Source organism: Sorex araneus, chromosome 4 (genome assembly GCF_027595985.1).
Source record: "Sorex araneus isolate mSorAra2 chromosome 4, mSorAra2.pri, whole genome shotgun sequence".
Taxonomy (NCBI): domain Eukaryota; kingdom Metazoa; phylum Chordata; class Mammalia; order Eulipotyphla; family Soricidae; genus Sorex; species Sorex araneus.
Window position 1 is genome coordinate 12,862,072 of NC_073305.1, and position 27,215 is coordinate 12,889,286.

The 27,215-nt window shown below is 48.9% G+C and overlaps 2 protein-coding genes across 2 annotated transcripts in view; one reads left to right on the plus strand and one right to left on the minus strand.

Moving 5' to 3' along the window:
* Window positions 1-27,215, plus strand: part of ACAD11 (acyl-CoA dehydrogenase family member 11) — an 84,927-nt gene that overhangs the window by 40,306 nt on the left and 17,406 nt on the right. The window contains 2 exon segments of the mRNA XM_055137155.1: window positions 1,247-1,354; window positions 2,687-2,785. Of these exon segments, the coding sequence (XP_054993130.1) occupies window positions 1,247-1,354; window positions 2,687-2,785 (207 nt within the window).
* Window positions 6,129-11,615, minus strand: ACKR4 (atypical chemokine receptor 4). The gene is made up of 2 exons (XM_004603799.2): window positions 11,419-11,615; window positions 6,129-7,193 (listed from the first exon to the last, which is right to left on the minus strand). Exon 2 carries the CDS (start codon window positions 7,182-7,184, stop codon window positions 6,129-6,131), a length of 1,056 nt encoding a protein of 351 aa, XP_004603856.2. The 5' UTR covers window positions 7,185-7,193; window positions 11,419-11,615.

Genomic DNA, 27,215 nt, shown 5'->3' on the forward strand with positions numbered 1-27,215 from the left:
AGTGTCTCCAGGGAGGGGCCTGCTCTCAGGTCTCCCGTGCCATTCGCCTCCCAGCGCAGGGATCCTGTGCTCTGCATCTTGAGCTGTGGCCCTGTGCTGTTCCGGATGGCCCGGGTGCACACAGTAAGCGCAACGCCAGAGGCCAAGAGATGGTCGGACCCATCGCGTGAGCTCAGGCGGGGAGGCACTAGCAGTGGCGCCTTGGCAGAAATTTACTCGGGAATGGAGGAATGACGGATGGGGTTTCACCAGAGGGAAGACCTGGCCCGAGCAAATGCCTCAGAATCAGAGAGCACGGGATGCTTTGAGAAGCAGCAGCTCGACCTCCAGGCGGGCGTGTCACTGGGTCGCATGAGTTGTCCTCCAGGGGTTAGTTGTCGCCATGGACCAGCGCCTTCGCCGGCAGCCAGCGGGGTTGGCCTGGGCGGGCGTCGCTTCCCTTGGTCTCGGTTGAGTTTGTCCTCAGTCAGCCAAACTGCACTGGGACAAAACATTCCCAACAGGTTGGACACACACCCAAAGCCATGTCACCACGCATGGCCATGCACCGTCATGGGCTTTTGTTATTGTGATTTGTTTGTTTTTGGCGAAGCAATCAAGTTTTTATTGAAGCGTTTTAGAAAGACATTTAGAGTCTACAAATTTTTAGAAAGATTTGGAAAGATGTGAGGGGAGAGAGAGAGAAAGAGGGAGAGAGAGAAAGGGAGGGAGAGAGAGTGAGACAGAGAGTGAGAGAAAGAGAGACAGAGAGAGGGAGGGATGGAGGGAAAGAGGGAAGGAGGACAGGGAAGAAGAGGGAAGAAGTCCATGTTCAAGAGAGAACACAAGCTTCTCCGGAGCGGAGAGAGGAGGATGTCCACAGAGAGGCATGTGCACGGGCTTTCGGAGCCGTGCCCCGCCGCTGGGGATTCCTCCTGGTTCTGTGTTTCTCGTACTCCCAGTATCCAACAATTGCGTTGGAAAGTTGCTTGGCATCCTCTCTTTGTGCAGCCTGCATGGAGGAGAAAAAAAAAATCAAAAATGCAAACGCCTGGGGCTGGAGCGATAGCACAGCGGGTAGGGCATTTGCCTTGGACGCGGCTGACCCGGGTTTGAATCTCAGCATCCCACATGGTCCCCTGAGCACCGCCAGGGGTGATTCCTGAGTGCATGAGCCAGAAGTGACCCCTGTGCATCGCTGGGTGTGACCCCCCCCAAAAAAAAGCAAAAAAAAAAAAAAGCAAACGTTTCTTTTCTTGTGACGCAGACACGGGGAACATGGAGGTGCTCCACCTGTACGGAAACGAGGCGCAGAAGCAGCAGTGGCTGGAGCCTCTTCTTCAAGGGAGCATCTCCTCTTGCTTCTGTATGACAGGTGAAAGCCCAGCCCCCGGGCACTGGGGCGGGGCCAAGGGCATGCGGGAGGAGGGTCTGTGGTTCAGGCACATCTGTCCCTGGCCAGAAGGGTGGCTGTTCTTAACAGGAGACTGACACCCAAGGACAGTGGACACAAGGCCCAGGAATATCGCTGCACGGTGGGAAGCTGCCTCATGAGCCGGGGGAGAAGGCAGCTGGGATAGAGGAAGGGAATCACTAAGTCAATGATGGTTGGAGGGATCGTTCAGGACGGGAGATGCGTGCTAAAACTTGAAAGGACCAAATTTGATAGCATCTCAGTATCTATATTGCAAACCATAATGCCCCAAAGTAGAGAGAATATGGGGGAAATTGTCTGCCATAGAGGCAGGGGGAGGGGTGGGATGGAGGGGTATATTGGGGACATTGGTGGTGGAAAATGGATACTAGTGGAGGGGTGGGTGTTCGATCAGGGCTGCGCCTGGGACTCCAAAGGAACAGCACTCACGCACTCAGCCCTGACTTAGTAAGTACCTGCCCCGTGTCAGGCCTGCCATGATCGGAACCATGGTGGGGTCGCCTAACGCTCGTCTTCTCTCTGTGGAGACGGCGCTCAGCCTGTGACGGCACCGGAACCCCTTCGAGGGTTTCTCCCACCAGAGAAAGCTGCGCCCCGTTCCCTCCACAAGTTCTCAGAGCACACCGGGGGGCGGCAGGGCTGCCTGCGCCGAGGAGAAGGACCCCGGAACAGCCTTCAGTTTGACAGGCACAGAGCAGTGTGACACGGACTAGCCTGTCGGCTCGGGAAGCCGAGCACTCAGCCGTGGTCACAGATGTTCACGGAAAACTTCCAGGAGATCGTGTGGGCCAGGCCTCAAGAATCTGAAGAATGTAAATTATCCAGATCTGTGAACGCCTTTATGGCAGGATCCATCAGGCTCAGTTAGCAACTGTGTAAGGGCGGGGGAGGGCTTGCAAATATTTAGGAGAGACTTACCTGGCAGGGACGAAAGAACGATCTTTCCTCAGCTCCTTCCTATGTTGGGAGGAAAGAGTAAGTCACAGGTATCCCAAGTCCCGTATCAACGAGGGAGACAAGAATCCAAAACAAACTGTTGATCCCTAGTATTATTCTCATTTGAGCCTCATTCATTCATTCTTCCAATGCACAGTGATTGAATTCCTACTAGGTGCAGGCTATGGGAGGATCAGAGTGAAACGGGGGAAGAACAACAGACAACACAGATGAGGATGTCTCCGACCCCAAGGAGTTCACCCGCCACTAATCTAAGTCTCTTGTGAACTGATGGTTACTTGCCTGCTTGCAAACCCACCCTTTGCTTGTTTGCAGAACCGGGAGTAGCGTCAAGTGATGCCACCAATATTGAATGCAGCATCCAACGAGATGGAGACGCCTACGTGGTTCACGGCAAGAAATGGTGGAGCAGCGGTAAGTGTCCAGTCAACCCTGTGTCAGGTGCTGTCCTGGAGTGAGAGACACTATTCGTGTCTCTGATGCATGATCCCAGGTCGTTAAACGGAAAGCAACTTCAAATTCAGAAATAAGCAACAAAAGAAAGGCGTTTCAACCTTGCAGTTCACTGCAACTTGGGTAGGATGGGAAGGCATCATGTTAAGTGAGATGAGCCAGGGAGAAGGACAAATACTGGATGATCTCTGAGGTACAGAGAGAAATAAAACCAAGGACTAGACAGGATAAAATGATGGCAAACCCTCGGCCTTTGACCACGAGACTGAGATGATTGATCAAGCAGTGGGTGGAATGGGGTGAGGGAAAGAGAGAGGGAGGGAAGTAAGAGGAAGACTACAAGTAAAATTTAAGAAGTGTGGAGGGACTGGAGTGATAACACAGTGGGTAGGGCGTTTGCCGAGGCTGACCTGCTTTCAATCTCCGGCATCCCATATAGTCTACTGAGTACCGCCAGGAGTAATTCCTGAGTGCAGAGCCAGGAGTAACCCCTGAGCATCGCTGGGTGTGACCCCCCCCCAAAAAAAAACCCCCAAGAACATAATGGAGAGACTGGGACACTTTGATCATGGTGAGGATATTGTAAATTTGTACATCAAGGGGCTGGAGTGATAGCACAGCGGGTGGGGTGTTTGCCTTGCATGAGGCTGACCCGGGTTCGAATCCCAGCATCCCATATGGTCCCTCGAGCACCGCCAGGAATAATTCCTGAGTGCATGAGCCAGGAGTGACCCCTGTGCATCGCCGGGTGTGACTCAAAAAGAAAAAAAAAATTGTACATCAAAACCATTCGTATTAATACTGTTATAACCATGTTACTGAAACTACAATAAATTTTTTAAAAGATTAATTTTGAAATCTTCTTGATTAGGTAATGTTTATAATTTATTTGTTGGTGGCACCAAAGATTCGATGAAGGCCCTCACATATGCAAGACGTGCTCCTTATCACTATTAATCTTGTTCGGGAAGCCACACCCAGCATTACTCAAGGTCTGCTGCTAATGTGGTGCTCCGGGGTCACTTCTGGAGCTGCTGGGGGATCATGTAGTACCAGGGATCAAACCTGAGCCTCCTGCTTGCAAAGAGGCGTTCCAGCCACTGCACTGAGCTGTGTCTCTGACTTCCATTGTAAATTATGTTTATTCGTATTTGTTTGGGCCATTCCCAGTGATGCCACAAGTTAATCGCTGTTTGGTGCTTAGAGGTTGTTCTCAGAGGTCCTAAGAGAGCCCTGAGGTGCTAAGAATTTACACTGGGCCTCCTGAACGCAAAGCTTATATTGAGCCCTTTAAGTTATCTCCCTGGCCCCTTTAAGACTAATTACATTTGGGGCTGGGGTGATAGAACAGCGGGTAGGGCATTTGCCTTGCATGCGGCCAACCTGGGTTCGAATCCCAGTATCCCATATGGTCCCTTGAGCACCACCAGGGATAATTCCTGAGTGCATGAGCCAGGAATGACTCCTGTGCATTGCCAGATGTGACCCAAAAAGGAAAAAAAAAAGACTAATTACATTTGGGGCTGGGGTGATAGCACAGCGGGGTAGGGCATTTGCCTTGCACACGGCTGACCCAAGTTTGATTCCGGGCATCCAATATGGTCCCCCAAGCACCGCCAGGAGTGATTCCTAAGTGCAGAGCCAGGAGTAACCCCTGAGCATCACCGGGTGTGACCCAAAAAGAAAAAAAAAAGACTAAATTGTACTTGGTTTGGGAGCCATACCTGGCTTGTGCTCAGGGGTCACTCTGGATGGTCTCAGGCTACCATATGTGGAATGGGGTCTGGTCCTGAGTGGCCCGTGAGCAAGGCAAGCATCCTTCCTGCTGTTCTGACCTCCCCGATGTTACTTTTAAAAGCTAAAAGATAGAGGGTTTTTTTTTCATAGTTTGTGTGATGTAAAACTCATATGAATACACACTATTTTTTAACCTTTGGAATTTCTATCAAAATTAAATTTGAATAAGTGAATAGCACACATAATTATTTTTTCAAAGAGAAGCTGCCTATGGTATTAGGAATAATTTATTGTGGTAGATTTTTGTTGTCTAAAAATACAAAATTTAAGTGAAAAACAAGACGCTTTGTACACAGAAAATTTATTGTTTAGCCAACACTCGGTAACGAACTCTCATAAGTGGGTGAAGACTGTAGGAAGTGATAAAAGTGATAAAAACTAGATCTCTGGTTCAGGGAGAGAGAGAGAGAGAGAGAGAGAGAGAGAGAGAGAGAGAGAGAGAGAGAGAGAGAGAGAGAGAGAGAGAGAGAGAGAGAGAGAGAGGAAGGGAGAGAGAGAGGGAGGGAGAGGGAGAGAGAGGGAGAGGGAGAGAGAGAGTGGGAGAGAGAGAGTCCAGGGGGAGAGAGAGCACAGGGGAAGCACTTGCCTTACTTACATCCTACTGACCCTGGGCCACACATGTGGTCCACACAGGACCACCAGGAGTCACTCCGGAGCACTGCTGGGAAAGGCTTACAAACTAAGATAAAGACTAAAACAAAAACAAAACCCCAAAAAATGGAACCAAGGATGATATGAGGATTGTCTCTAGACTTTACATAATGACTCTTAACACTTTTCAGCATACCAACTTGTCACTAAAGAAAGCTGATAAGTATAGACACCAGGAATTTATCAAAAGGGCCCCAAAATACTTTTTATGTATTTTCTGTTGCTCTTCATTCTCTTTTTCTGGGTTCTAACAAAAATCCCTTACAAATTAAGAAAGAGCGGGTGGGGATAGATAAAAATAAATTTTGCCAAAGAGCTATTTAAGTACAAAAATGATGGAGGATTTTATAGAGAGTTCATTAAATGCTAAAATTTTGCTAGTTAAGTCCTAAATTTCTTCAAATTTTGCTCCCTTGAACTATAAATGCCTTTAATAAATCTTCTTTGTTAATCTCCTTGAGATAGCCTGAGTTCATAGAGTATTGTTACTTATTCCTATTGCTAGGAATAACTGGTTTTGTTTCTCTAACTTGTTTATTTTAATGCTTTATAAGCTGGGGGGCTGGGGAGGTGGGGCGGTTAGAGCCAATCCTGCGGGTGCTCAGGGCTTATTCCTGGCTCTGTGCTCTGGAGCGACTCTTGGCAGTGCTCAGGGGTCCAGAGGTGGGGCTTAGCTGCACGCCAGGTGCCCAGTTGCTGTACGGCAGCACCTCTCCAATTCTCTGCTTTATGCACTTATTACTTTATTGCCTGCCCTTGATGTCTGCCCCCCGGGCCCCCTTCAACGCCTCCGTGACAAGTTGCGAGCGCAGTGTTTGCGGCTTGAGCTGCAGAGAGAGGCGGAGCGCGTGGGCCTTTAAATGCTGAACGTGCTGGTGGGCTCGGTGGGGTTTTCGGAGTCGAAAGGAATCTCCTCCACAGGGGGCCTCTGCGGTCTCCAGGGCCCGTATTTCTTGACGGCCTCCAGGAGGTGGCTCCTGAAGGAGGCCCCCAGGAAGACGTACAGGACGGGGTTGAGGCAGCTGTGGAACAGCGCCACGCTCTCCGTCACCTGGATGGCCACGTCCATGCGCTTGCTCAGGCCACAGTCCGTGATGAGGGCGTAGATGACGTCCAGGGCCTGGCAGAACTTGACGATGTTGTAGGGCAGCTGGGTGGCGATGAAGACCACCACCACGGCCAGGACCACCTTGAGGGGGCGGGACTTCTTCATGTTGGGGGTCCTGAGCAGCGTGCGGGCGATGAGGAAGTAGCACACGGCCATGACCAGCAAGGGCACGACGAAGCCCAGGCAGATCTCCAGCATCTGCACGGACGCCTTCACCGACGTGCCCAGGTGGTAGGGGAGGATGGGCACGCAGCGGCCCCTGTGGTTGACAGTGTAGAACACCAGCTGGGGGATGCTCAGCAAGACGGCGGCCGCCCAGACGCAGAAGCAGAGCAGCCGGCCCCTCCTGCCCACGCCGGCCGGGCCCGGGGCGCGGGTCACGGCCGCGTGTCTGTCGACGCTGATGCAGGCCAGGAACTGCATGCCGGAGACGAAGTTGATGGTGTACAGGGCGGACGTGACTTTGCACATGGTTTTCCCCAAGACCCACCCGTGCGCCGCGTTCACGGCCCAGAAGGGCAGCGTGAGGAGCAGGAGCAGGTCGGCCACGGCCAGGTTCAGGATGTACACGTCGGTCTTGGTCTTGCGTTTCTTGCGGAAGGCGTAGGTGGCCACCACCAGGGCGTTGCCCACCAGCCCCACGACGAACGTGATGGCGAAGAAGGTGGGCAGGAAGACCCTGGCGAAGCTGCGGACCTCCTCCTTGATGCAGATGAGCTCGTACTGGCTGTAGTCGTGAGTCCCGTTCAGCTCGTGGTCGTCGTCGTAGTCGTAGTCGGCCGACTGGTTGTGTTCCAGCGCCATGACTCAGACCTGCGTGCGGAAGGACCCGGAGAGTCACTTCACTCGCGCCTCCGAAAGAACACTTTTTGTTTGTTTGGGGTGGGGGGAGGAAGAAGGGATGCAGCCAGCAGTGCTCAGGGATTACTCCTGGCTCTGCACGCAGGGATCACTCCTGGCTCCGGGTGGGTACCATAAACGGTGCTGGGTAGAGAGCCAAGGTTGACCGCGTGCAAGGCAAGGGCCCTCCCTGCTGGACTCTCGCATTAGCCCCTCAAAGGAAACACTTTTCTGCTTGTTTTGTTGTTGTTGTTGTTTTGGGGGCCACACCCAGGGATGCTCAGGGGCTACTCCTGCCTCTGCGTGCAGGAGTGACTCCCGGCGGTACCATATGGGATGCCGGGAATTGAACCCAGTTCAGCTGTGTGAGAGGCAAATGCCCTCACCCGTTGTCCTGTCTCTCTGGGCCCACTTTTTGAAGTCCAGTACACGTTTAATTCTCTTACTAGAGAGCAGATGGCTGCTCTGGGACAGGAGAGCCTGAGTCAGCCCCCACGGACTCACTCCCGGAGGCCGCACGAGTCTGTCTCTAAGAGGAAGTTCTCCTGCTCCAGTTTCTACATGTCCGTGTGCAGGGGTGGGGATTGACGCAGAGGAGAGGAAAATAAAACGCTGCAGACCTGGGCCAGCTCAGAGGGCTGGAGAGCTGCGTGGTGTGTGGGAGCCCTGAGCTTCGGGTGACACCCAGGACCCCAAGCCCTGGGAGCAATCCTTCCCCCACGTTAGGAGCAGCCCCAGAGCACCCACGGGGGTAAGCCCCCCACCCCACCCAATCCATGGTAAGGTTTAGGCATTAAACCTTAGCCAATAATACTTAACTTGGGGGCTGGAGTGATAGTACAGTAGGGAGGGCGTTTGCCTTGCATATGTGGCTGACCCAGGTTCAATCCCCAATATCTTGTATGGTCCCCCGAGCACTGCCAGGGTCATTCCTGAGTGCAGAGCCAGGAGTAAACCCTGTGCATCACCAGTGTGACTCAAGAAGCCAAAAAAAAAAAAAACCAAACAAACTTAATTTTATCTCTCTGTGTTGTAAAAGGGAGGTACACGCTACGCCTGAGTAGCTCTATTTCCCTAAATTGTTTGTTTTACCACGTTATTTACCACGAATGTAAGTGGCACTGGGACCAGAGAGAGAGAGAGAGAGAGAGAGAGAGAGAGAGAGAGAGAGAGAGAGAGAGAGAGAGAGAGAGAAAGAGAGAGTGCAGCTGGTAGGGCACTTGCCTTGCACATAGTCGACCCAGATTTAATCACCGGCATCCCATCCCCTGAGCACCACCAGAAGTAGTTCCTGAGTGTAGAGCCAGGAGGAACCCTTGAGCATTGCTGGGTATGGCCCCAAATCCACCCCTCCCCAAAATAAATTAAGTTTCTCAGGATTTTTTCTTGAGTCGGTGCTTAAAGGTCACTCTCGGTGGTATCTGGGGATCATTAAGTGCCAGGATTTGAGCCTGGGGCTCTGCATACAAAGATGCACTCCAGCCGTTTGACCCATCTCCCCGGCCCTAATCTTTTTTAAAAAAACTTAATATGAGAAGTTAGGGGCTGGAGCAATAGCACAGCGGGTAGGGCATTTGCATTGCACGTGCCTCTGTCCCTCTCGGAGAGCCCGGCAAGCTACCGAGAGTATTTCGCCCACACTCCCACACGGCAGAGCCTGGCAAGCTCCCCGTGGCATATTCGATATGCCAAAAACAGTAACAACAAGTCTCACAATGGAGACGTGACTGGTGCCCACTTGAGCAAATCGATGAGCAACGGGATGACAGTGACAGTGACAGTGATGAGAAGTTAGATCTGAACTACAAAGGAACAGGAAATCTTTTAATCCCCAGGCTGTGGTTCCAGGCAGTATATATTGACAATAAAGATGAAAATATATTATTTTAAAAAATCAACTTCTTTTCTATGCTAAGTTGTTGATACATGTATCATAAATGTGAAGCTCTATGAATCAGTCGGCATTATGTTCTCTTCCACCAGCTGTCTTCTATAAAACAGAGGCTCGGGCCGCGAGCCTCCCTCCCGCACCTCAGCCAGGCCAGGATTAACTCTCGTCCGGCTTCTTCCCCGATTTCCTTGTTCCCAAATTGTGGTTTAACATCCCAAGGAAGTCCCAAATCTCTCGTGTGTGTGTGTGTGTGTGTGTGTGTGTGTATGTGTATGTGTGTGTGTGTGAGTGTGTATGTGTGTGTGAGTGTATGTGTGAGTATGTGTGCATATGTATATATGTGTGTGAGTGTGTGTGAATGGTTGTGTGATTGTGAGTGTGTGTGTATGAGTATGTGTGTGTGAGTGTGTCTGTGATTGTGAGTGTGAGTGTGTGAGTGTGGGTGTGTACGTGTGTCCATGCTCAGTGATGCTGGGGGCTGCTCTCGGCTCGGGCTCTGGGTTCATCCTCAGTGGTACCCGGGGCACCCTGGGGCTCCAGCCAGGTTCCACCCCCCAGGCTCAGCCCGCTGCACCCTCTGGCCCGTCACCTCCTTTGAATCTGCTTTCTTGAGCACAGCCGCACAGTCCCACCGTCACTGCCCTTCCCCGGCCCACCTTGGTCCCTCCCCGGCTCTCTCCTGCCGTCCTCACACCCTCTCCTACCTGTCACAAACACCTTACGGCCAGCACAGTGCTGGGGGTTCGCAGTGTCACCTGCCACGCCTCTGCCGCCCTCACCTGGAAGACCCCTCTCCGCCAGGCCCCCTGCGACCTCTCCCAGCAGCACAGGCGCAGTGGAAGTTAGGAGCCCTGGGAGTTAGGAGCCCACAAATCCCTCATCCCCTTCCTTTATCGGACAGTGGAGTTCCTGCCCTCCATTAAAGGGCCGGCTCCTCCTGCCCCTGTCATTATTGTTGGGGCAGCCCCAAGCGGAGGGAGAGATGCTGCTTTGGGAGAGATGCTCCCCAGCCGCCTTTCCCGGTAGGCTCTGACGCTCCCTCAGAGTGCAGCCGCCCCAGGAGCTGATGTTGGGCATCACCGCCTCAGGCTGCCCACCACAGTCCTCAGTCCGTGTTTGTCAAACCAAAGATTTGCCAGCTGTTGCTCTAGAACGGACAGTGTGGGGGCCAGGAGTCTTGTCTTTCACCGTGAAGAATGAAGTGTGATAAGCTGGCACACAATCCACACGTCTGTCCACACGTCTGTTACCGCACGGACCCTTGTCAGCCTCGTCATGGGTCTTGGCTCGCTGTCCCCTCAGCCTTCCTGTCTCCCTTGGGATATTTTAGTCCTCGGAAGGATCTCAGCTAGCCTTCTAGAGGCTTCCATGAGATGGCTGGCTTTCAGAATGATGGCTACACTTTCAGAAGAATATTCTTCCAGGGCGGGGGCGGGGGGCCCAGGGGGCTGGAGGGCGTGCTTTGCCGTCCTCTCTGGCACTGCCGGGGAAACCCCCCTCCAAATAAAAAGAAAAGAGTATTTACATGTGTTCACTTTTGGTTGAGTAACTTTGGGTTGAGTAAGCCAAGGAGAACACCCCTCCCCAGCCCCCATCCCAAAGGGAGGCTACCCCACATGCTACCTCCAGCATGTCAGACAGACTCACGGCACATGTTCCACCCTGGGATTAGCTGACACGCTCCAAGCCAGGAGTTGCCTGTGAGATCCCTTTTCTTACGCATTAATGATTAACACTGTCTGAACTCTGTCCTACGCTGCCTTTCTCCCTTACCGCAATCCCTGGGTTCTGATAAGGAATAATCTGGCCCAATGATATAAAATATTCAGGAAGTTTTTTTGTTTTTTCATTAAACAACTGGGAGACGCCACTCCAAACAGGAGTGAAGAGCCATGCAGACTCTTTGCAGAAAAGACCCTTCCAGAAGAGACATGTGCTAACGCCTTGATGCTCATACCAAGAACAGAAAAATGAGTGCTTGTAAAAGAAGCCGCCCCCTCCCCCCAAAAATGATAGAGTCAAACCTGTTTTCTCACTAACCAGGCTTTACAGGCGAGTACTGGTATTAAAAATAGTTCTCCTGGTTATATCCAGATGTTTAAGATTAAAGCATACAGCTGTTTCCAAAGAACTTTTTTTTTTTTTTTTGCACATAGAAATGTTCAGGCTTTTTAGATCAATAAGTATACATATAGTCTCTGGGCTTAAACATAACATCATTTCCAAATCAGAAAAAAAAATGAAAGAAGTGAAAAGGGAAAAAGTGAAATGGAAAGAAAGTAAAAGAAACCAAGCCCCCAAACCAACCTGTCTCGGTGGCAGAGAGAGTGAGTGTCCCGGTGGGCAGCGAGGAGCGTCTTGAGTGAAGGGAGTCGGTCCAAGGACCTCACTCAGGCGACTTTTGTTTTCGTTTTTATACCCGCCCATCTGGCACCCAGCAGGGCTTTCCTGAAATTCACCTCGAGAGCAGCCTGCTCCTTTGTTCCGCGTCTAACCCGCCATCCTGTGAGGTCCAAGCCAAATGGTGAAGTGCTTCCCTCGGTTCCCAAATCTCGACCTTTCAAACTTCACACTTAGCTGGAGGGAAGCAGAAAGCGCCCGGGTGGCTGCCAGACCGCAGGAATCTCCCGCAGAGATCCCGTAGAGCTGCAGCATCTGAAGACATGCACTCTGATTCTTGTCCAGGAGAGAAAGTGAAAATGATCAAATCCTCCGAAACGGTCTCTGTTGGAAGAGTCGGGGAGTCAGGACGAACTTCCGAGTAATCCTTAGGCAGGACTTGGAACTATATATATGTAATCATGTATATTATATATAAAAGTGCATCATTTAATAGTTTAATTGCATCATTTAATAGTTTACACAAATTCGCCTCCTCTGTGCCTTCCAATGTTCTTGCCTTCCTGTAACTTTTTTTCCCCTGCAAATGCAAATCTCCAAACAGGGCTCATGTGTCCTGCTTCACAAAGTTAAAGTGAGAGAAAGAAGGGACATATCTGCGGATTTAGCCCTTTCTCTTATTTGCATAACGGTTCTCGGTTATTTTCTCCCGCCAGGCCAGACTGTTCTCCACCTGCACAAGTTAGTAGCGGGGGCCCAGCCGTTTCTCCCCCGAGCCGGGCTCTCCCTGTCCCGATACCCAGGAGAGGATCGAGCTAGTGGGATTCAAAGTGGGTGACAGCACCCCTGGCTGTATGAAGCATGCAGATCATTCTGGGGGGATTAGGGTACAGGTTGGGGTGCTTTTTGTTTGTTCTCTTAAAGAGGTAGGTTTCCAGGAGGAGGTGACAGTGAGGACTGAGTGATTTTAATATTATTATTAATAGTAGTATTGCTTTTTCGGTCACACCCGGTGATGCTCAGGGGTTACTCCTGGCTCTGCACTCAGGAATCACTCCTGGCAGTGCTTGGGGGACCATATGGGATGCGGGGGATTGAACCTGGGTCGGCTGTGTGCAAGGCAAACACCCTACCCGCTGTGCTATCACTCTGGCCCCAAGGGTTGAATGATTTTTAAGGAGTAACAACCACATAAGTTTGGGGATCTATGCCTAGATCCTAGCTCTTACTGTTTGTGGTTTGATTTTGTGTCACACCTGGTAGTGCTCAGGAATCACTCCTGACAGTGCTCACGGGACTATATGTAATGCCAGAGATCAAACCAGGATCGGCCAGCCGCAAGCTGGGCCAGCACTTTAACCCTCTACCCTCTCTCCTGCCCATCCTAGGTTTTGAAACAGTGGGTGGCAACCCCCTTTGGAGTCGTAGCTTTTAAAAATTATTTTCTTAAAATAAATTAGAGAGACTGCACAGGGGTTACATCCTGACCTCCCCGAGCACCTTTGCAGGGATCCCTGAGCAGAGAGCCAGGAGTAAGCCTTGAGCGGACTAGAGTGTGGTCCCCAAGCAAAAAAAAAAAAAAAATCTAAAATTAATTTGTGGCCTATTCTCAGTAAAAGTCTGGTTTGTGTACCTGTTTTAGATAGCCCTCTACCAGGGGTCACCTAAAACATCCCCAGGCGGAAGGAGCAGCGGTCGACACAGGCCCATTCTCAGTTATTCTCCAGTCCGTGTATGAGCTCCTTGACCCCACCTTGGCGAGCCGCCCCCTGTTCACGCATGCGTCATCTGCTTGTGGCTTAGCCAGCTCATTAAGAAATGGGGCGGCGGGGCTGGAGTGATAGCACAGCGGGTAGGGTGTTTGCCTCGCACGCGGCGGGTCCGGGTTCGATTCCCAGCATCCCATATGGTCCCCTGAGCACCGCCAGGAGTAATTCCTGAGTGCAGAGCTGAGCATCGCTGGGTGTGACCCAAAAAGAATAAAAGAAAAAAGAAACAGGGCAGGTGTGTGTGTGTGTGGGGGGGGGGGGGGTGATGGGAGGGAACCTGGGGACACTGGTGCTGGGAAATGTACGCTGATGTTGGGATGGCTGTTGGAACACTGTCTGACTGAAATCCAATCATGAACAGCTTTGTAAATAAATCACGGTCACTGTCACTGTCATCATGGCCATCCCATTGTTCATTGATTTACTCGAGAGGGCACCAGTAATGTCTCCATTTGTCCGAGCCCTGAGATTTTAGCAGTCTCTCCTTACTTGTCTTTCCCAATGATTGGAGGTTCTTTTCAGGGCCAACGGACGGAGGAATCGAACCCCGGTCAGCCGCATGCAAGGCAAACAAACACCTTATCCGCTGTGTTATCGCTCCGCCCAAATAAATGAATAAATAAATAAAAATTTTAAAAAGAAATATAGCAATTTAAAATGGGAGAAAAAAAGAAACTCTTCACAGAGGTTTAAAAAAAAAAGAAAAAAAGAAACAAGGGCCTGGGGCAGAGCAACAGTACAGTGGGAAGGTGCCTTCCTTGCACACGGCTGAACCGAGTTTGATCCCTTGCACGCCCTGAGCTCCTAGGAGTGATCCCTGAGCACAGAGCTGGGAGTCAGGCCTGAGCACAGAGCCAGGAGTAATCCCAGAGCACAGAGCCAGGATTGATCCCTGAGCATTGCCAGATGTGCTCTTCCCCCCACCCCCCCCCTCAAAAGGGCCTGCATTGGTGGCACTTGCCTTTTTCCAGGTGGCAAACACCACTCTAGAGCACTTCAGGCCATCCGGAGGCGGAATTGCCGAGCCAGGAGCCTCATCCACTCGTGGGTGCCCGTCTCCCAAATGGGCACCTCTGCGGTGTCCCGGGGCTGCCCACTGCCCTGCTCCTGCCAGCCTGGACTAACCCATCCCTCCTCCCTCTCACCTGGGGCTTGCTTTGATTTTACGGAGACTGGGGCAGGCGGTACCCGGGACCCGCCTCTTTGCGTGGCTGCCGAGATCCCACAGGTCTGCGCCAGCCTGCGTGACTCCGGCCTGTGCCCTGCTCCCGGCCCCTTGGCCTGCCTGCGTGGTCCCGTCGGCCTCCGTGCTGCTGGGGATGTCCTGGCGCCTTCCTCCTTGGGGCTTCGGGGGTGAGAGACTCTCCTATCTGCCTGGAATGTGCTTCCTCTGCATATTCCAGACTGTTTGCAAAGCCCGCTTCCTCTTTGTCCAGTCCTTTCCTTACAGAGACGGTCCCTGACGACCTGCTTACAAATGTCTCCTCCCCACAGACTCGCTGGGTGCTAGAATATCCTTTATGTTCTATTTCCTGGCTGTTGTCTCTCATCCATATTAGAAACAGGAGCTCTAACCAGCAGGGACTTGGCTTGGTTCATTGACCGACCCCCAAGTGCCTTGAATAGAGTCTGGCACATAGCAGGTGCTCAGTAAATATTTTGCGTGTGCAAATTGTCCTGTCCTTGCTTGCCATGCATCTGTATTGGCTGTGTTTCTCCTCACAGCCTCCACTATCAGCCTGGATTTAACCTCTTCATTCCAGCGATGTGATAAGTCTACACAACACTGGCTTCTAGACCTTTGCACATTCATGATGTTTGTCACGAAAACCCATTTTCTTAAGCTGTGGGCCACCCCCCCTCCATGTGCATCATGTAACTTTGAAACTTTTTCTTTTCAGAGGAACTGAGTTATGATTTATTTGCAGCAAGTGTGTGCTTTGTGGGGGTGGAGTGATGCATGCTTTGCATTCCCAAGTCCCGATCCTGGGTACCACATGTTTCCCCTGGCACTGCCAGGAGGAACTCTGGAGCACCGAGCCTTGAGCCGTCCTCAAGTGCTGCCAAAAGTGGCCCCCAAATAGAATTTGGTTTGTCTATTTTGTATACCTGTGTACTCAGTCATGTAAAACATACAAGTGAAAAGGGGTTTTGAGTGAAAAACGTTTCAGAAGCCCTGAATATTCTTGTTCAACTGTTTGTTGTTGTTGTTATTGGGCCACACCTGGCAATGCTCAGGGTTTCCTCCCAACTTTGCACCCAGGAATGAATCCTGCTATGCTCAGGGACCAAATGGGATGCCAGGGATTGAACCTGGGTCAGCCCCTTGCAAGGCTAACGCCCGACCTGCTGTAGTGTTGCTCTGGGCCCCTCTTGTTCTGCCTTTGCTCTCTAACTCCAACCGGATTCAGTTTGAACTTTAATGTTGCTTAATTCAGGAAAGCTTCCAGAACTCTCTTAGGTTAGGTCAGACTTACCCTTTATTCCTCTAGTACAATCTATTCTTGATACTGATTTTTGTCGGGAGGCAGGCGTGCTAAGTAATTGGTAACTTAGCATTAACTGGCAATGGTAACTCTTGGCTCAGCACTCGGGAACTATCCTGGCGGTGCTCGAGGCACTGTATGGCATGCCAGGGGTGGAACCCGAGTTGGCCGCGGGCACGGCAGGTGCTCTGCCCCCCGTACTGTCGCTACCGCTCCTATTCCTGATACTGGTTTTTCTATTGTCCTTGTATTCCGTTCTATTCTCAATACTCAGTTTCATGCATTACTCTTGGTGCCATCTTACTGAATGGTATTTAAATGTTGGAATGAATGAACTAATTAGAGTTTATGGAACCTCCAGTATTTCAGTATCCTCCATAGACTTAAGTTCAGCCAGGGGGGCTGGGCTTGAAGACAGACCCAGATCTTCAGTCTTAAGCTATTTCCACTTTATTACATCTTTTCCACCCATGACTCTATGATGCCATCTATTTTAGAATCTTGATGCTTTAGACTATCTTCTATATTTCGAAGAGGTAGTTTCCTTTGGCTGGCTCCTCTTCCAGAAAACCACATGCTTTCTTGTAAGGAGGATTTTCTTCATGTGACTCTGTTCACATCATTTGAAGGTGTACACTCTTTTTGCTGACTCAGACGTGCCGGGCCCTTGGAGCTTAAAGGATCTCAGACTCACGCTGTTTCAGGTGATACACGGTGACTCACACCAGGCATACAACCTGAAGAAGGGGAGAGGGGCTGGCCTCGTCCTCCCCCCCCCCCCACAGCAGCCTGGTCCTTGGTGTCACCATCCACAGCCCTCACCCTACCCACAGCCAGCTGTCATCTGACAGTTGTACAGTAAAACCCTGTAAGAGGGAGAGATCACATGCATATATTTTTATTTTATTTTATTTTTGCTTTTTGGATCACACCCAGTGATGCACAGGGGTTACTCCTGGCTCTGCACTCAGGAATTACTCCTGGTGGTGCTCAGGGGACCATATGGGATACTGAGAATCGAACCCGGGTCAGCTGCATGCAAGGCAAATGCCCTCCCCACTGTACTATCACTCCAGCCCCGCATGCATGTACTTATAGAGTTACCACTATTCTACTTTAGATATTGGCATTGCTCTCTCACCGCGCCAAATTTATAGTGAAGCAGTATTGTCAGTTTGTATGCCTAGGAAGAGTATGAATCCCAGCGGGCACTACTGGGGGTTACGGGCATCCGCTGGGCATCCTGGAGCTTATTCTCCCAGGGAAGAGAGATGACTGAGCTTTTCTCTGCTCCATCAGACCCGGAGGAGCTGATGTGAATGGGGTGATTTGACAAGGCAGGAAGGGAATTTCTTGAAAGATTTTCAACTCGAAGGACAGGAAGAGGCTTCACTCACTCACCTTAGGCTGCTTTTCCCAAATTCTTCCCTGATGTTTCTTTACTGTCTTCATTTGCAGTGTGGGTAGGGCGTTTGCCTTGCATGCAGCCAACCTGGGTTCGATTCCTCCGTTCCTCTCGGAGAGCCCGGCAAGCTACTGAGAGTATCCCACCCTCACGGCAGAGCCTGGCAAGCTACCCGTGGTGTATTCAATATGCCAAAAATAGTAACAACAAATCTCACAATGGAGACGTTACTGGTGCCTGCTCAAGCAAATCAATGAACAACGGGACTACAGTGCTGCAGTGCTTCATTTGCCGTGCTAATGAAGACTTACTCCTCTCCTACGAAGTCCCTAAGAGCTGGGCCTTTATGGTTCAAGTCAGTTCTTCACCTCTACCTGCCCGGTAGGAGCTACCCCTGCGTCTGACTCAGACTCATCCTTCCTCTTGTCCTCTCGTTTTACTCAGAAATGTGTGGAGCGTTGTTTGGGTAATCTCATTATTTCCCTCCACTGCTCTTATTGCATCTTGAACTTAGACGGTATCTGAGTTTGTTTGTTTCTGTTTTTAATCAGCATTGTTGCTCATTTCACTCACCATAAGTAAACTCACGATGTCAAACACAGGATAACTCCTGGTAAGATGATATTAGATTAAGTCCACGTTTACACAATGTACAAAGCTGCTGTTTCTAATATAATTTGTCATGGCAAAGTATGGAAATAGTCTAAAAGGACTATAATAGTTGACTGGTCTACTGATTAGGATATGCCAAAATATTCTCTAGCTACTAAACTTTATACTCTGTACAATTTTCCCCCCCTTCATACACAAAGATAGCATTATTACTATTCTCACAAGCGAGTAATCCTAGAATTCCTTCATGTAAGTGTGTGGAGGCTTCCTTTGTGAAAGTTCTGTTTTATGGGTATATCACAGTGGACTTAAGTGTTTTCTCTTGACCGGTTATTGTGCATGCCCAGTTCTTTGCAAAATAGAGCACTATTTACAACGACAAATCTTACACAGCTCTCATTTCATTCATGGACACTTTTGTCTATATGAAAAAACTCCCAGAGGTTGGGTTGATATAACACAGGGTAAATAAATCTGTAATTTCAGGGCTGGAGAGGGAGCACCGGAAATAAGGCATTTCCCTCTAATGCAATGAACACCAGTTTGATCCTTAGCACCACAAATGATTTTCTGAGCATGTTTGGGCTCACTCCTAAGCCCAGAGCCAGAAACAAGCTCCTAACCACTGGTAGGTGTGCCCCAAAACAGAACAAACATTGTGGGGGCCCCACCTGGCAGTGCTGGAGTTCAGAGGACATAAGAATTGGGATGAAGTTGGTCGGGTCCGTGCTAGACGTGTACTGACTTACGCCACACCTCCAACCCCTGATGAATATTTTGTGCAGGTGGAAATTTCATTGTGAAGTGGAACGGAACTCTTGTTAGTTTGTTATAGTTTATAACTAAATGTTAAGCTTAAGCTTAAAAGACCGAGTGAAGGGGCTGGAGCAATAGCACAGCGGGTAGGGCGTTTGCCTTGCGGGAAGCCAACCCAGGTTCGAATCCCAGCATCCCATATAGTCCCCTGAGCACCGCCAGGAGTAATTCCTGAGTGAAAAACCAGGAGTAACCCTTGTGCATCGCCGGGTGTAACCCAAAAAGGAAAAAAAAAAAGACCAAGTGAAGTAGAAGTACTTGATTTCAGAAATTTGATCTGATAAATGAAAAAACAAAGGAAGCCTCCACACACTTACAGGAAGGAACTCTAGGAGTCTTCTCTAGTGTGAATAGTCATAATGCTATCTTTGTATGTGAAAGGGGAGGGATTATACACAGTATAAAGTTGAGTAAACAAAGGAATGGAAGTGACTCCGGAGTGCTGTGATGGGTGTAAGTTGATAAATGTAAGCTCCCTGTGGCAAGGGAGAAAGGACAAACCAATGTTAACCTACACATCCTCAGTGCTTATAGCCTAGTTCTTCCTCTCTGAGAACTTAGCAAGGTACCGAGAGCATCCTGCTGAACGGCAGAGCCTGGCAAGCTCTCCGTGACATATTCGATGTACCAAATACAGTAACAATGATGGGTCTCATTCCCCTGACCCTGAAAGAGGCTCCAATGCGGCACCGATGGGAAGAACAAGTAAAGAGAGTCTGCTAATATCTCAGGGCTGGGATGAATAGAGACATTACTGGCACCTGCTCGAGCAAATCGATGATTAATGGGATGACAGTGATACAGTGATAAAGTTTAGTAGCTGGAGAATATTTTGTCGTATCCTAATTTGGCTTGCCAGTCAACTATTAAAAGGCCGTTTAGTTTATTTCCAGTACTTTGCCATGACAAATCGACTTTGTGGATGTCGAAATTTACTTCATATTCTGTAATTGTTTATATCACTTTCTTACTGTTATTATAGACCACATCATTACCCGCATCACATCTTTCTCTGAAAATTCTTCTTTTCTTGTCAGAAAATGATTTTGTGTAATAACCAGCAGTGACTTTGAAGAGCCTCAGAAATCAGGCAAATACCAGAAAAAATGAAATGATGAAATTTTCTTATAAATAAACGAACATGGCGAGTATCATCATGCAGAGTGAAATGTGTCAGAAGGAGAGGGACAGACATAGAATGATTGTACTCATTTGTGGGATATTAAAAAAATGTAGTATGAGTCTAATATCTAAGGACAGTAGAAACAGGGGCCAGGAGGACTGGTCCATGGTTAGAAGCTTGCCAAAAGGCAGGGGGCGGGGGGTGCAGTTAGGATAGAGAAGGAACCACTGTGAGAATAATAGTTGGAAAAGATCACTCTCAACCAGAACTGAGTGCTGGGGCCAGAGTGATAGTACAGCACACAGCTGACCCAGATTCGGTCCTTGGCATCTCATATGGTCCCCCGAGCACTGCTAGGAGTGGTTCCTGAGTGCAGAGCCAGGAATAACCCAGGAGCATCACCAGGTATAACCCCCCACCACCAAAAAAAAAGCCTTAATAAATAAATAAAGCTCATTAAACCATATTTTTTTTAAAAAAGAACTGAGTTCTGAAAGTAGGTAAAGAGGTATACATGGTAACATTTTAACACCTGTATTGCAAACCATCAAACCATATTGCCTAAAAGGAGATAGAGAGAGAGGAGGGAGGGAGGGAGGGAGGGAGGAGAGAGAGAGAGAGAGAGAGAGAGAGAGAGAGAGAGAGAGACTGCCCTAGAGGCAGGATGGGGATGAGGGTAGTGGAGGGAAACTGCCGACATTGGTGGTGGGAAATGTACACTGATGAAGGGATGGATGTTGGAACATTGTTTGACCGAAACTCAATAATGAGCAAATGTGTAACTGTATCTCATGTGATTAGATTTGAGAAAGAGAGAGAGAGAGAGAGAGAGAAGAAATTAGGCAAGTATCAGGAAGATGACAATATGACAAGTTCAACCTGAGCTACTCTTGGCATTTGAACAGTCCTGAAATACTGCAATCTGGATTAAGAACAGATTTATTTTATCTCTGCTGTGTGTTCTCTTTCATGAAGGCCTGGAATGGAGTAGATATATTTGTTTTCCAGACTATTCAGATTTCCTCTCATATATTTCATTTGTGACATTTGGTATCCTGTTCATTAACTAAAACAATAAAAAAAAGAGTAAAAAGCTCTGTAGAAGGACATTTCAGCTGCTCTGCCTGCCAGATTCTGCTTTGGTCTAAGATGAGATGTTATATCTGTAGGAAATTTTCCAAATTTCTGAAACATCAAGGTCAAATCAAAATATTTCCAAATTGATAACTCATCCTCACTTCCTCTACGTAATGACCTCAAAAGGAGAGCCAGATTAGAAGTTTTATTATTTTAAGAGTCTGAATCTTTTTCCATACTAGATTGAACAAGCAGAATCAAAGAATTATTTACTTTGATTATCTTAGTTTTTAAAAGTTACCTGATACCTTAAATCTTTGAGGACATTTGAAGCAGTGGCAACAATTTTTCATGATCAATAGAACAAGGCAAGACATGCTACTGGGAAATATTAGAGAAAGAGTATGTCCTCTGGATATTTGAAAACGCGGGCTTCAGACGTGCGTTTAAGGGATTGTAGGAGAAAAAATTTGAATTTTGAAGGATTTGGCTTCTGGTTTCTTAGAATTATGATCCCTGAAGCCTTAAAAATAATTATCCAGAAAGCTGTTTTTTTTGCCAGGATGGAAAGAATTAGAAAGAAAATATTTTTTTAATGTGTATTTTCTTTTTTAAAAAATTTATTTATTTATTTTTATTGAATCACTGTGAGATAGTTACAAGCTTTCATGTTTGGGTTACAATCACACAATGATCAAACACCCATCCCTCCACCAGTGCACATTCCCTACCACCAATATCCCTGGTGTATCCCCTTTTCCCACCCTCGCCCTGCCTCCATGGCAGACAAAATTCCCTATACTTTCTCTACTTTTGGGCATTATGGCTTGCAACACAGACACTGAGAGGTCATCATATTTGGTAAAAGAAAAGATCTTAAGAAAAATCAAGATGGGTATCATGCCATATGATATCTCAGAAGTATGTCCACCAAGGCGCGACTGACCCGAGTTTGATTCCTCCGCCCCTCTCAGAGAACCCGGCAAGCTACCGAGAGTATCCCACCCGCACAGCAGAGCCTGGCAAGCTCCCCGTGGCGTATTCGATATGCCAAAGACAGTCACAAGACTCACAGTGGAGACATTACTGGTGCCCGCTTAAGCAAATCAATGAACAATGGGATGACAGTGATACACTGATACAGTGATGTCTGCCAAGGAGAGAACATTTTATCTGAGATGGGACCTGCAAGCCTGGAGACTTCTAGGTATTGTTCCAGACTTCTGAGAAATAGACAACCTCTGCCACTTCCCGCCCTGCCAACATCTGTTGAAAAATGAAAAGTGAGCTGTCTTGCGAAAAGAAAAACAAAACCAGCAGAATTCCTTCAGGACTTACGAATGCCTATACAAACCAGGGCCGACTCTTCAGAAAGTAAACAATGATGACAGTGATACACAGTCTGAAAACGCAGAATGAAATAGTTTGGGAAGTTGGACATGGGTCATCGTTAATTGAATGAAGTACTCTCACCATCTAAATTTATGCGTATTCTGTAATTGTTTATATCACTTTTTTTTCTATTATTGTTATTATGGCCCACATCATTAGTCAAGCGTTGTGTCTTTCTCCATTCATCTTCTTTTCTTGTTAGAAAATGATTTTGTGAAATGACCATGTGGTAGTAAGAGGCTCAGAAATTAGGCAAAGACCAGGAAAAATGAAGTCATGAAGTTTGCTTAAAAATGGGTGGACTTGGAGAGTATCATGCTGAGAAAAATGAGTAGCCCTGTAGCACTGTTGTCCCATTGCTCATCGATTTGCTCCAGCAGGCACCAGTAACGTCTCCATTGTGAGACTTGTTGTTACTGTTTTTGGCATATCGAATACACCACGGGGAGCTTGCCAGGCTCTGCCGTGCGGGTAGGATACTCTCGGTAGCTTGCCGGGCTCTCTGAGAGGGACATGAGTAAAAGGATTATATATATAAATATTTATATATTATATATTACTATTTGTAATATATAATTATGTTTCTATATAAAGTATATATAAATATTATATATATGTACATAATGTATATGTATATACATGTATATAATGTATATGTGGGCTGGAGCGGTAGCACAGCAGTCGGGCATTCGCCTTTCACGAGGCCGACCGGAGTTCCATTCCCCCCTCCTCTCTGAGAGCCCAGCAAGCTACCGAGAGTATCGAGCCCATGTGGCAGAGCCTGGCAGGCTACCCGTGTGTATTGGATATGCCAAAAACAGTAACAGTAAGTCTCACAATGAGAGACATTACTGGTGCCCACTCAAACAAATCGATGAGCAACGGGATGACAGTGACAGTGACAGTGAATGTATATGTATATATATATAAAACACCTAGGGCCAGAGAAAGAGCTCAGTGGGCTGGAGGGCATGCTTTGCATACAGAAGGCCTAGGTTTCATCCCTGGGACCACGCGGTTCCCTGAGTGTAGACAGGAGACCCTCCCAAGCACTGAGCCAGAAGTAGCCCCCTGAGACCATGGATGTGGCCCAAGAGCAAAAGGCAAACAAACACAAGAGATCACATGTAAAACAGTCTCCGTCCCTTTCCCTTTGTTGCTGTGATGGCCATGCACTTGGTTCAGTGCTTGCATTTGTGACCCTGGATCCTGCCAGGGGTCACGTGCTTTAATTGTGCTCGAACCCCTGGCTGTGTGCACACATCACCCTCTCAGCTGCTACACTAGGAGTTCCTCATCGCAGAGCCGCTGGGGCCCTGCTCAGCACCCGTGGGGAGCCCAGGAAGGGAACTCATGGCCTTGTTTGCAAGGGAGATGCCTTGAGCCACTGAGCCAACCCCCGGGTCCCTAAGAGCTAAAATCATTAAAGCCCAGCTCTGTCGCATTGACAACCCATTGTTCATCGATTTGCTCGGGCAGGCACCAGTAACGTCTCCATTGTGAGACTTGTTACTGTCTTTGGCATATCGAATACGCCACGGGGAGCTTGCCAGACTCTGCCGTGCGGGCGAGATACTCTTGGTAGCTTGCTGGGCTCTCCGAGAGGGATGGAGGAATAGAACCCAGGTCGGCCACGTACAAGGCAAACACCCTACCTGCTGTGCTATCCCTCCAGTCCCGTTAAATCCTAACCTGAAGTAAAGTCTTCCTGGAGTTTGGACCCAACAAACCCGTCACACATTGACAGTGTCCCGTGTTAAAAACGCATAAGCAGAGGGGAGAAGACAGATGGAATAGAGAAGGGGTCACTAAGAAAATGATGGCTGGAGGAATCAGTCGGGATGGGAGATGTGTGCCGAAAGTAGATAACGGACCAAACATGATAACCTCTCAGTGTCTGTGTTGCAAGCCATAATGCCCAAAAGTAGAGAGAGAGTATGGGGAATATTGTCTGCCATGGAGGCAGGGGGAGGTTGGGAAAGGGGGGTATACCTAGGATATTGGTGGTGGGGAATGTGCCCTGGTGGAGGGATGGGTGTTTGATCATTGTGTGATTGTAACCCAAACATGAAAGCTTGTAACTAATCTCACAGTGATTCAACAAAATTTAAAATAATAATAATAATAATAATAATAGTAATAATAATAATAAACAAAAACCCATACACGGAAAAAAACACGCATTGCGGGGCTGGAGTGATAGCACAGTGGGTAGGGCGTTTGCCTTGCATTCGGCCAACCCGGATTTGATTCCCAGCATCCCATATGGTCCCCTGAGCACTGCCAGGGATAATTCCTGAGTGCAGAGCCAGGCATAACCCCTGTGCATTGCCAGGTATGACCCAAAAGGAAAAAAAAAAAACAGACAAAAAAAAATGCATATGCTGGGGCTGGAGCAATAGCACAGCGGATAGGGCGTTTACCTTGCAAACCTGGGTTCGATTCCCAGCATCCTATATTTTATTCTTAAGTGCATGAGCCAGGAGTAACCCTGTGAATCACTGAGTGTGACCCCTAAAACAAAAACAAACAAACAAACAAACAAACAAACAAACAAAAAGCGCATATGCAGGGTGGAGAGACAGTACGGTGGGTAGCCATTTGCCTTGCACACAGCCGACTCAGGTTCTATCCGGGATATCCTGTAGGGTTGGTCCCCTGATCACTGCCAGGAGTAATTCCTGAGCACAGAACCAGGAGTAACTCCTGAGCACCACCAGGTGTGACCTCAAAGTAAAATAATTCAAAACACCCATGAAAATGCATTTACTCTGCCTAACCCACCGGCCGACGTTAAACGTGTTCAGACACTGACATTCGCCTCCGCTTGGGCAAAAGTGCCTCGTCTGTGTTTTGTTTTCTTTTGGGGTTCTCTCACTGTGGTGTATGGAGGTTGCTCCCTGTGGGACCCTGCGGTGCCCAGGATCGAACCTGGGACACCCTACACACAAAGCACGTGTCCCGGGTCCTTGCTCCATCTCTTGTTGAGCCCCACACAGCCCAATTTTAAGCCAAGCTTTGAGTCCCGCCGGAGGCTTCCTGGGCAGCGGGAACGCGTTGTGGAGCCTGGGGGTGTTAGTGCTCACACAGCTGACACCGCCTCGGCTCCCGCCCCTGCGAGCTTCTGGGGGTTGTTACAGTATCTCCAGTCTGGGAAAAGATCAGAATGAATCTCTTATTCATTTAGAAGGTTCCAGTAGAAGGTTTCTCTTTGAGGCCAGTATGTCTCTACTTTTGTACCATTGTCTTCTTGGAGTCAGGCCACCCGAAGGCAGGACAGTCTCACGCGATGGGGGAGAAGGCAGGACAGTCTCACGCGATGGGGGAGTCCTGGCCCCCGGGAATATGGGAGGCGCAGCAGTGAAAGTGTCCCAAGTGAGGCTGTGTCAAATGAATTAAAAAAAGCGGATCTGGGTCCAAGAGACAGTAAAGGGGTAAGGCACTGGCCTTGCCTGTGGCTGACCCCGGTTCGATCTCTGGTTCCACATCTAGTCCCCTGAGCACCACCAGGAGCCAAGAGTAATTCCTGCGCACTGCTGGGATGGCCCCAAAACAAACAAACAAACAAACAAAAACATAAAAAAATTCAGTAGATCCTATGAAATTAGTTGAAACCCCAAATCATTGATTTTAATTTTTAAAAATTTATTTATTTTTTTCTTGAATCACCGTGAGATAGAGCATTATAAACTTGTTCATGATTGCATTTCGGTCATATAATGTTCCAACACCTGTCCCTTCACCCATGTAATTTTTTAGCATCTCTCTCTCTCTCTCTCTCTCTCTCTCTCTCTCTCTCTCTCTCATTTTAGGCATTATGGTTTGTGACACAGATGCTGAAAGGTTATCATGGTTGCAACGCTCAATTCTAGTCCAAAGTGATCATTCACAACTAATATTGTCATAATGGGCCCTCCTCTATCTTAACTACCCTCCATCTCCCACACCTTTGACCAGCCATTGCCCAATCCTCCTGGGCCATTTTCCCTGGCACTGGGTATTAGTGTCATACTGTTTGCTTTGCTTTTATATCCCATAACTGAATGCAGTCATCCTATACATCTCTCCCTCTCCTTCTGACTCATTTCACTCAGCATGACACTCTCCAGGTCTATCCATTTATGGGCAAATTTCACGACCTCATTTTTCCAGTATTGATTTGTTTAAAAAAAAAAAAGTTTGACAGATTCCCCAGCCTTGGGTTATTTGTTCAAATAGGCAGGAAGGCGCCAGCGCGGCAGATAGCAGCTCTGTCCCCACAGAGGCAGGCACGGACCGTCATCCTGTGCACTCAAGTTGGTGCCAGAGCTGTCGCTGAGCTGGGGCCTTGGCATGAGCCTTGGCCGCTGGCTGGCTGGCAGAGCCCGAGACCCTGGGTCATGTGGTGTCAGCTTGTTCCCTGAGCTTGGGTGAGCTGTGTGGGCCAAGGGGCTGGTCCTTGAGATGCTGGCTGAGCCCTGGGACTTCCCACAGCCCTGCCCCCTGCCCCGGCGCATGTACCCACGTGGCCCTGGCATTGTTGCTGAATCTTCTTCAGGCTCTTCCTGTTGTGTTTCTTGGCAAAGCTCCTGGGTCTCGGGAACTTGGGGTCCACCCCATTGAATCCTATCTTAGTTTCCTGAGTGCCGTGTCTGTGCCACTCTGGGGACGGGTGTGCATCTCCCCGAGTGCTGGGAGCAGGAGAGAGAGGACCAAGCACGGGGTTGGAAATAGCTGGGTTTGGGGCTGAGCCATAGGACAGCGGGGAGGGCGTTTTGTCACCTACAGCCTTGTAGGTGAGTGACCTGGGTTTAACCGCGGCATCCCGTCTGGTGCCACCAGGAGTGATCCCTGAGTGCAGAGCCAGGAGTATGCCCTGAGCATCGCTGGATGTGGCCCCCCCAAAAAAACAAAAAAGAAAATAATTGGGTTTTAAAGTTGTGTTTTGGGGGCTGGAGCGATAGCACAGTGGGTAGGGCATTTGCCTTGCACACGGCTGATCCGGGTTCAATCCCCGGCATCCCATATGGTTCCCCCAAGCACTGCCAGGAGTAATTCCTGAGTGCAGAGCCAGGAGTAACCCCTGAGCATCGCTGGGTGTGACC

What these genes read in the sequence shown, in the direction of transcription:
- ACKR4 (XM_004603799.2), bottom strand. Translation starts at nt 7,184, where the DNA reads ATGGCGCTGGAACACAACCAGTCGGCCGACTACGACTACGACGACGAC.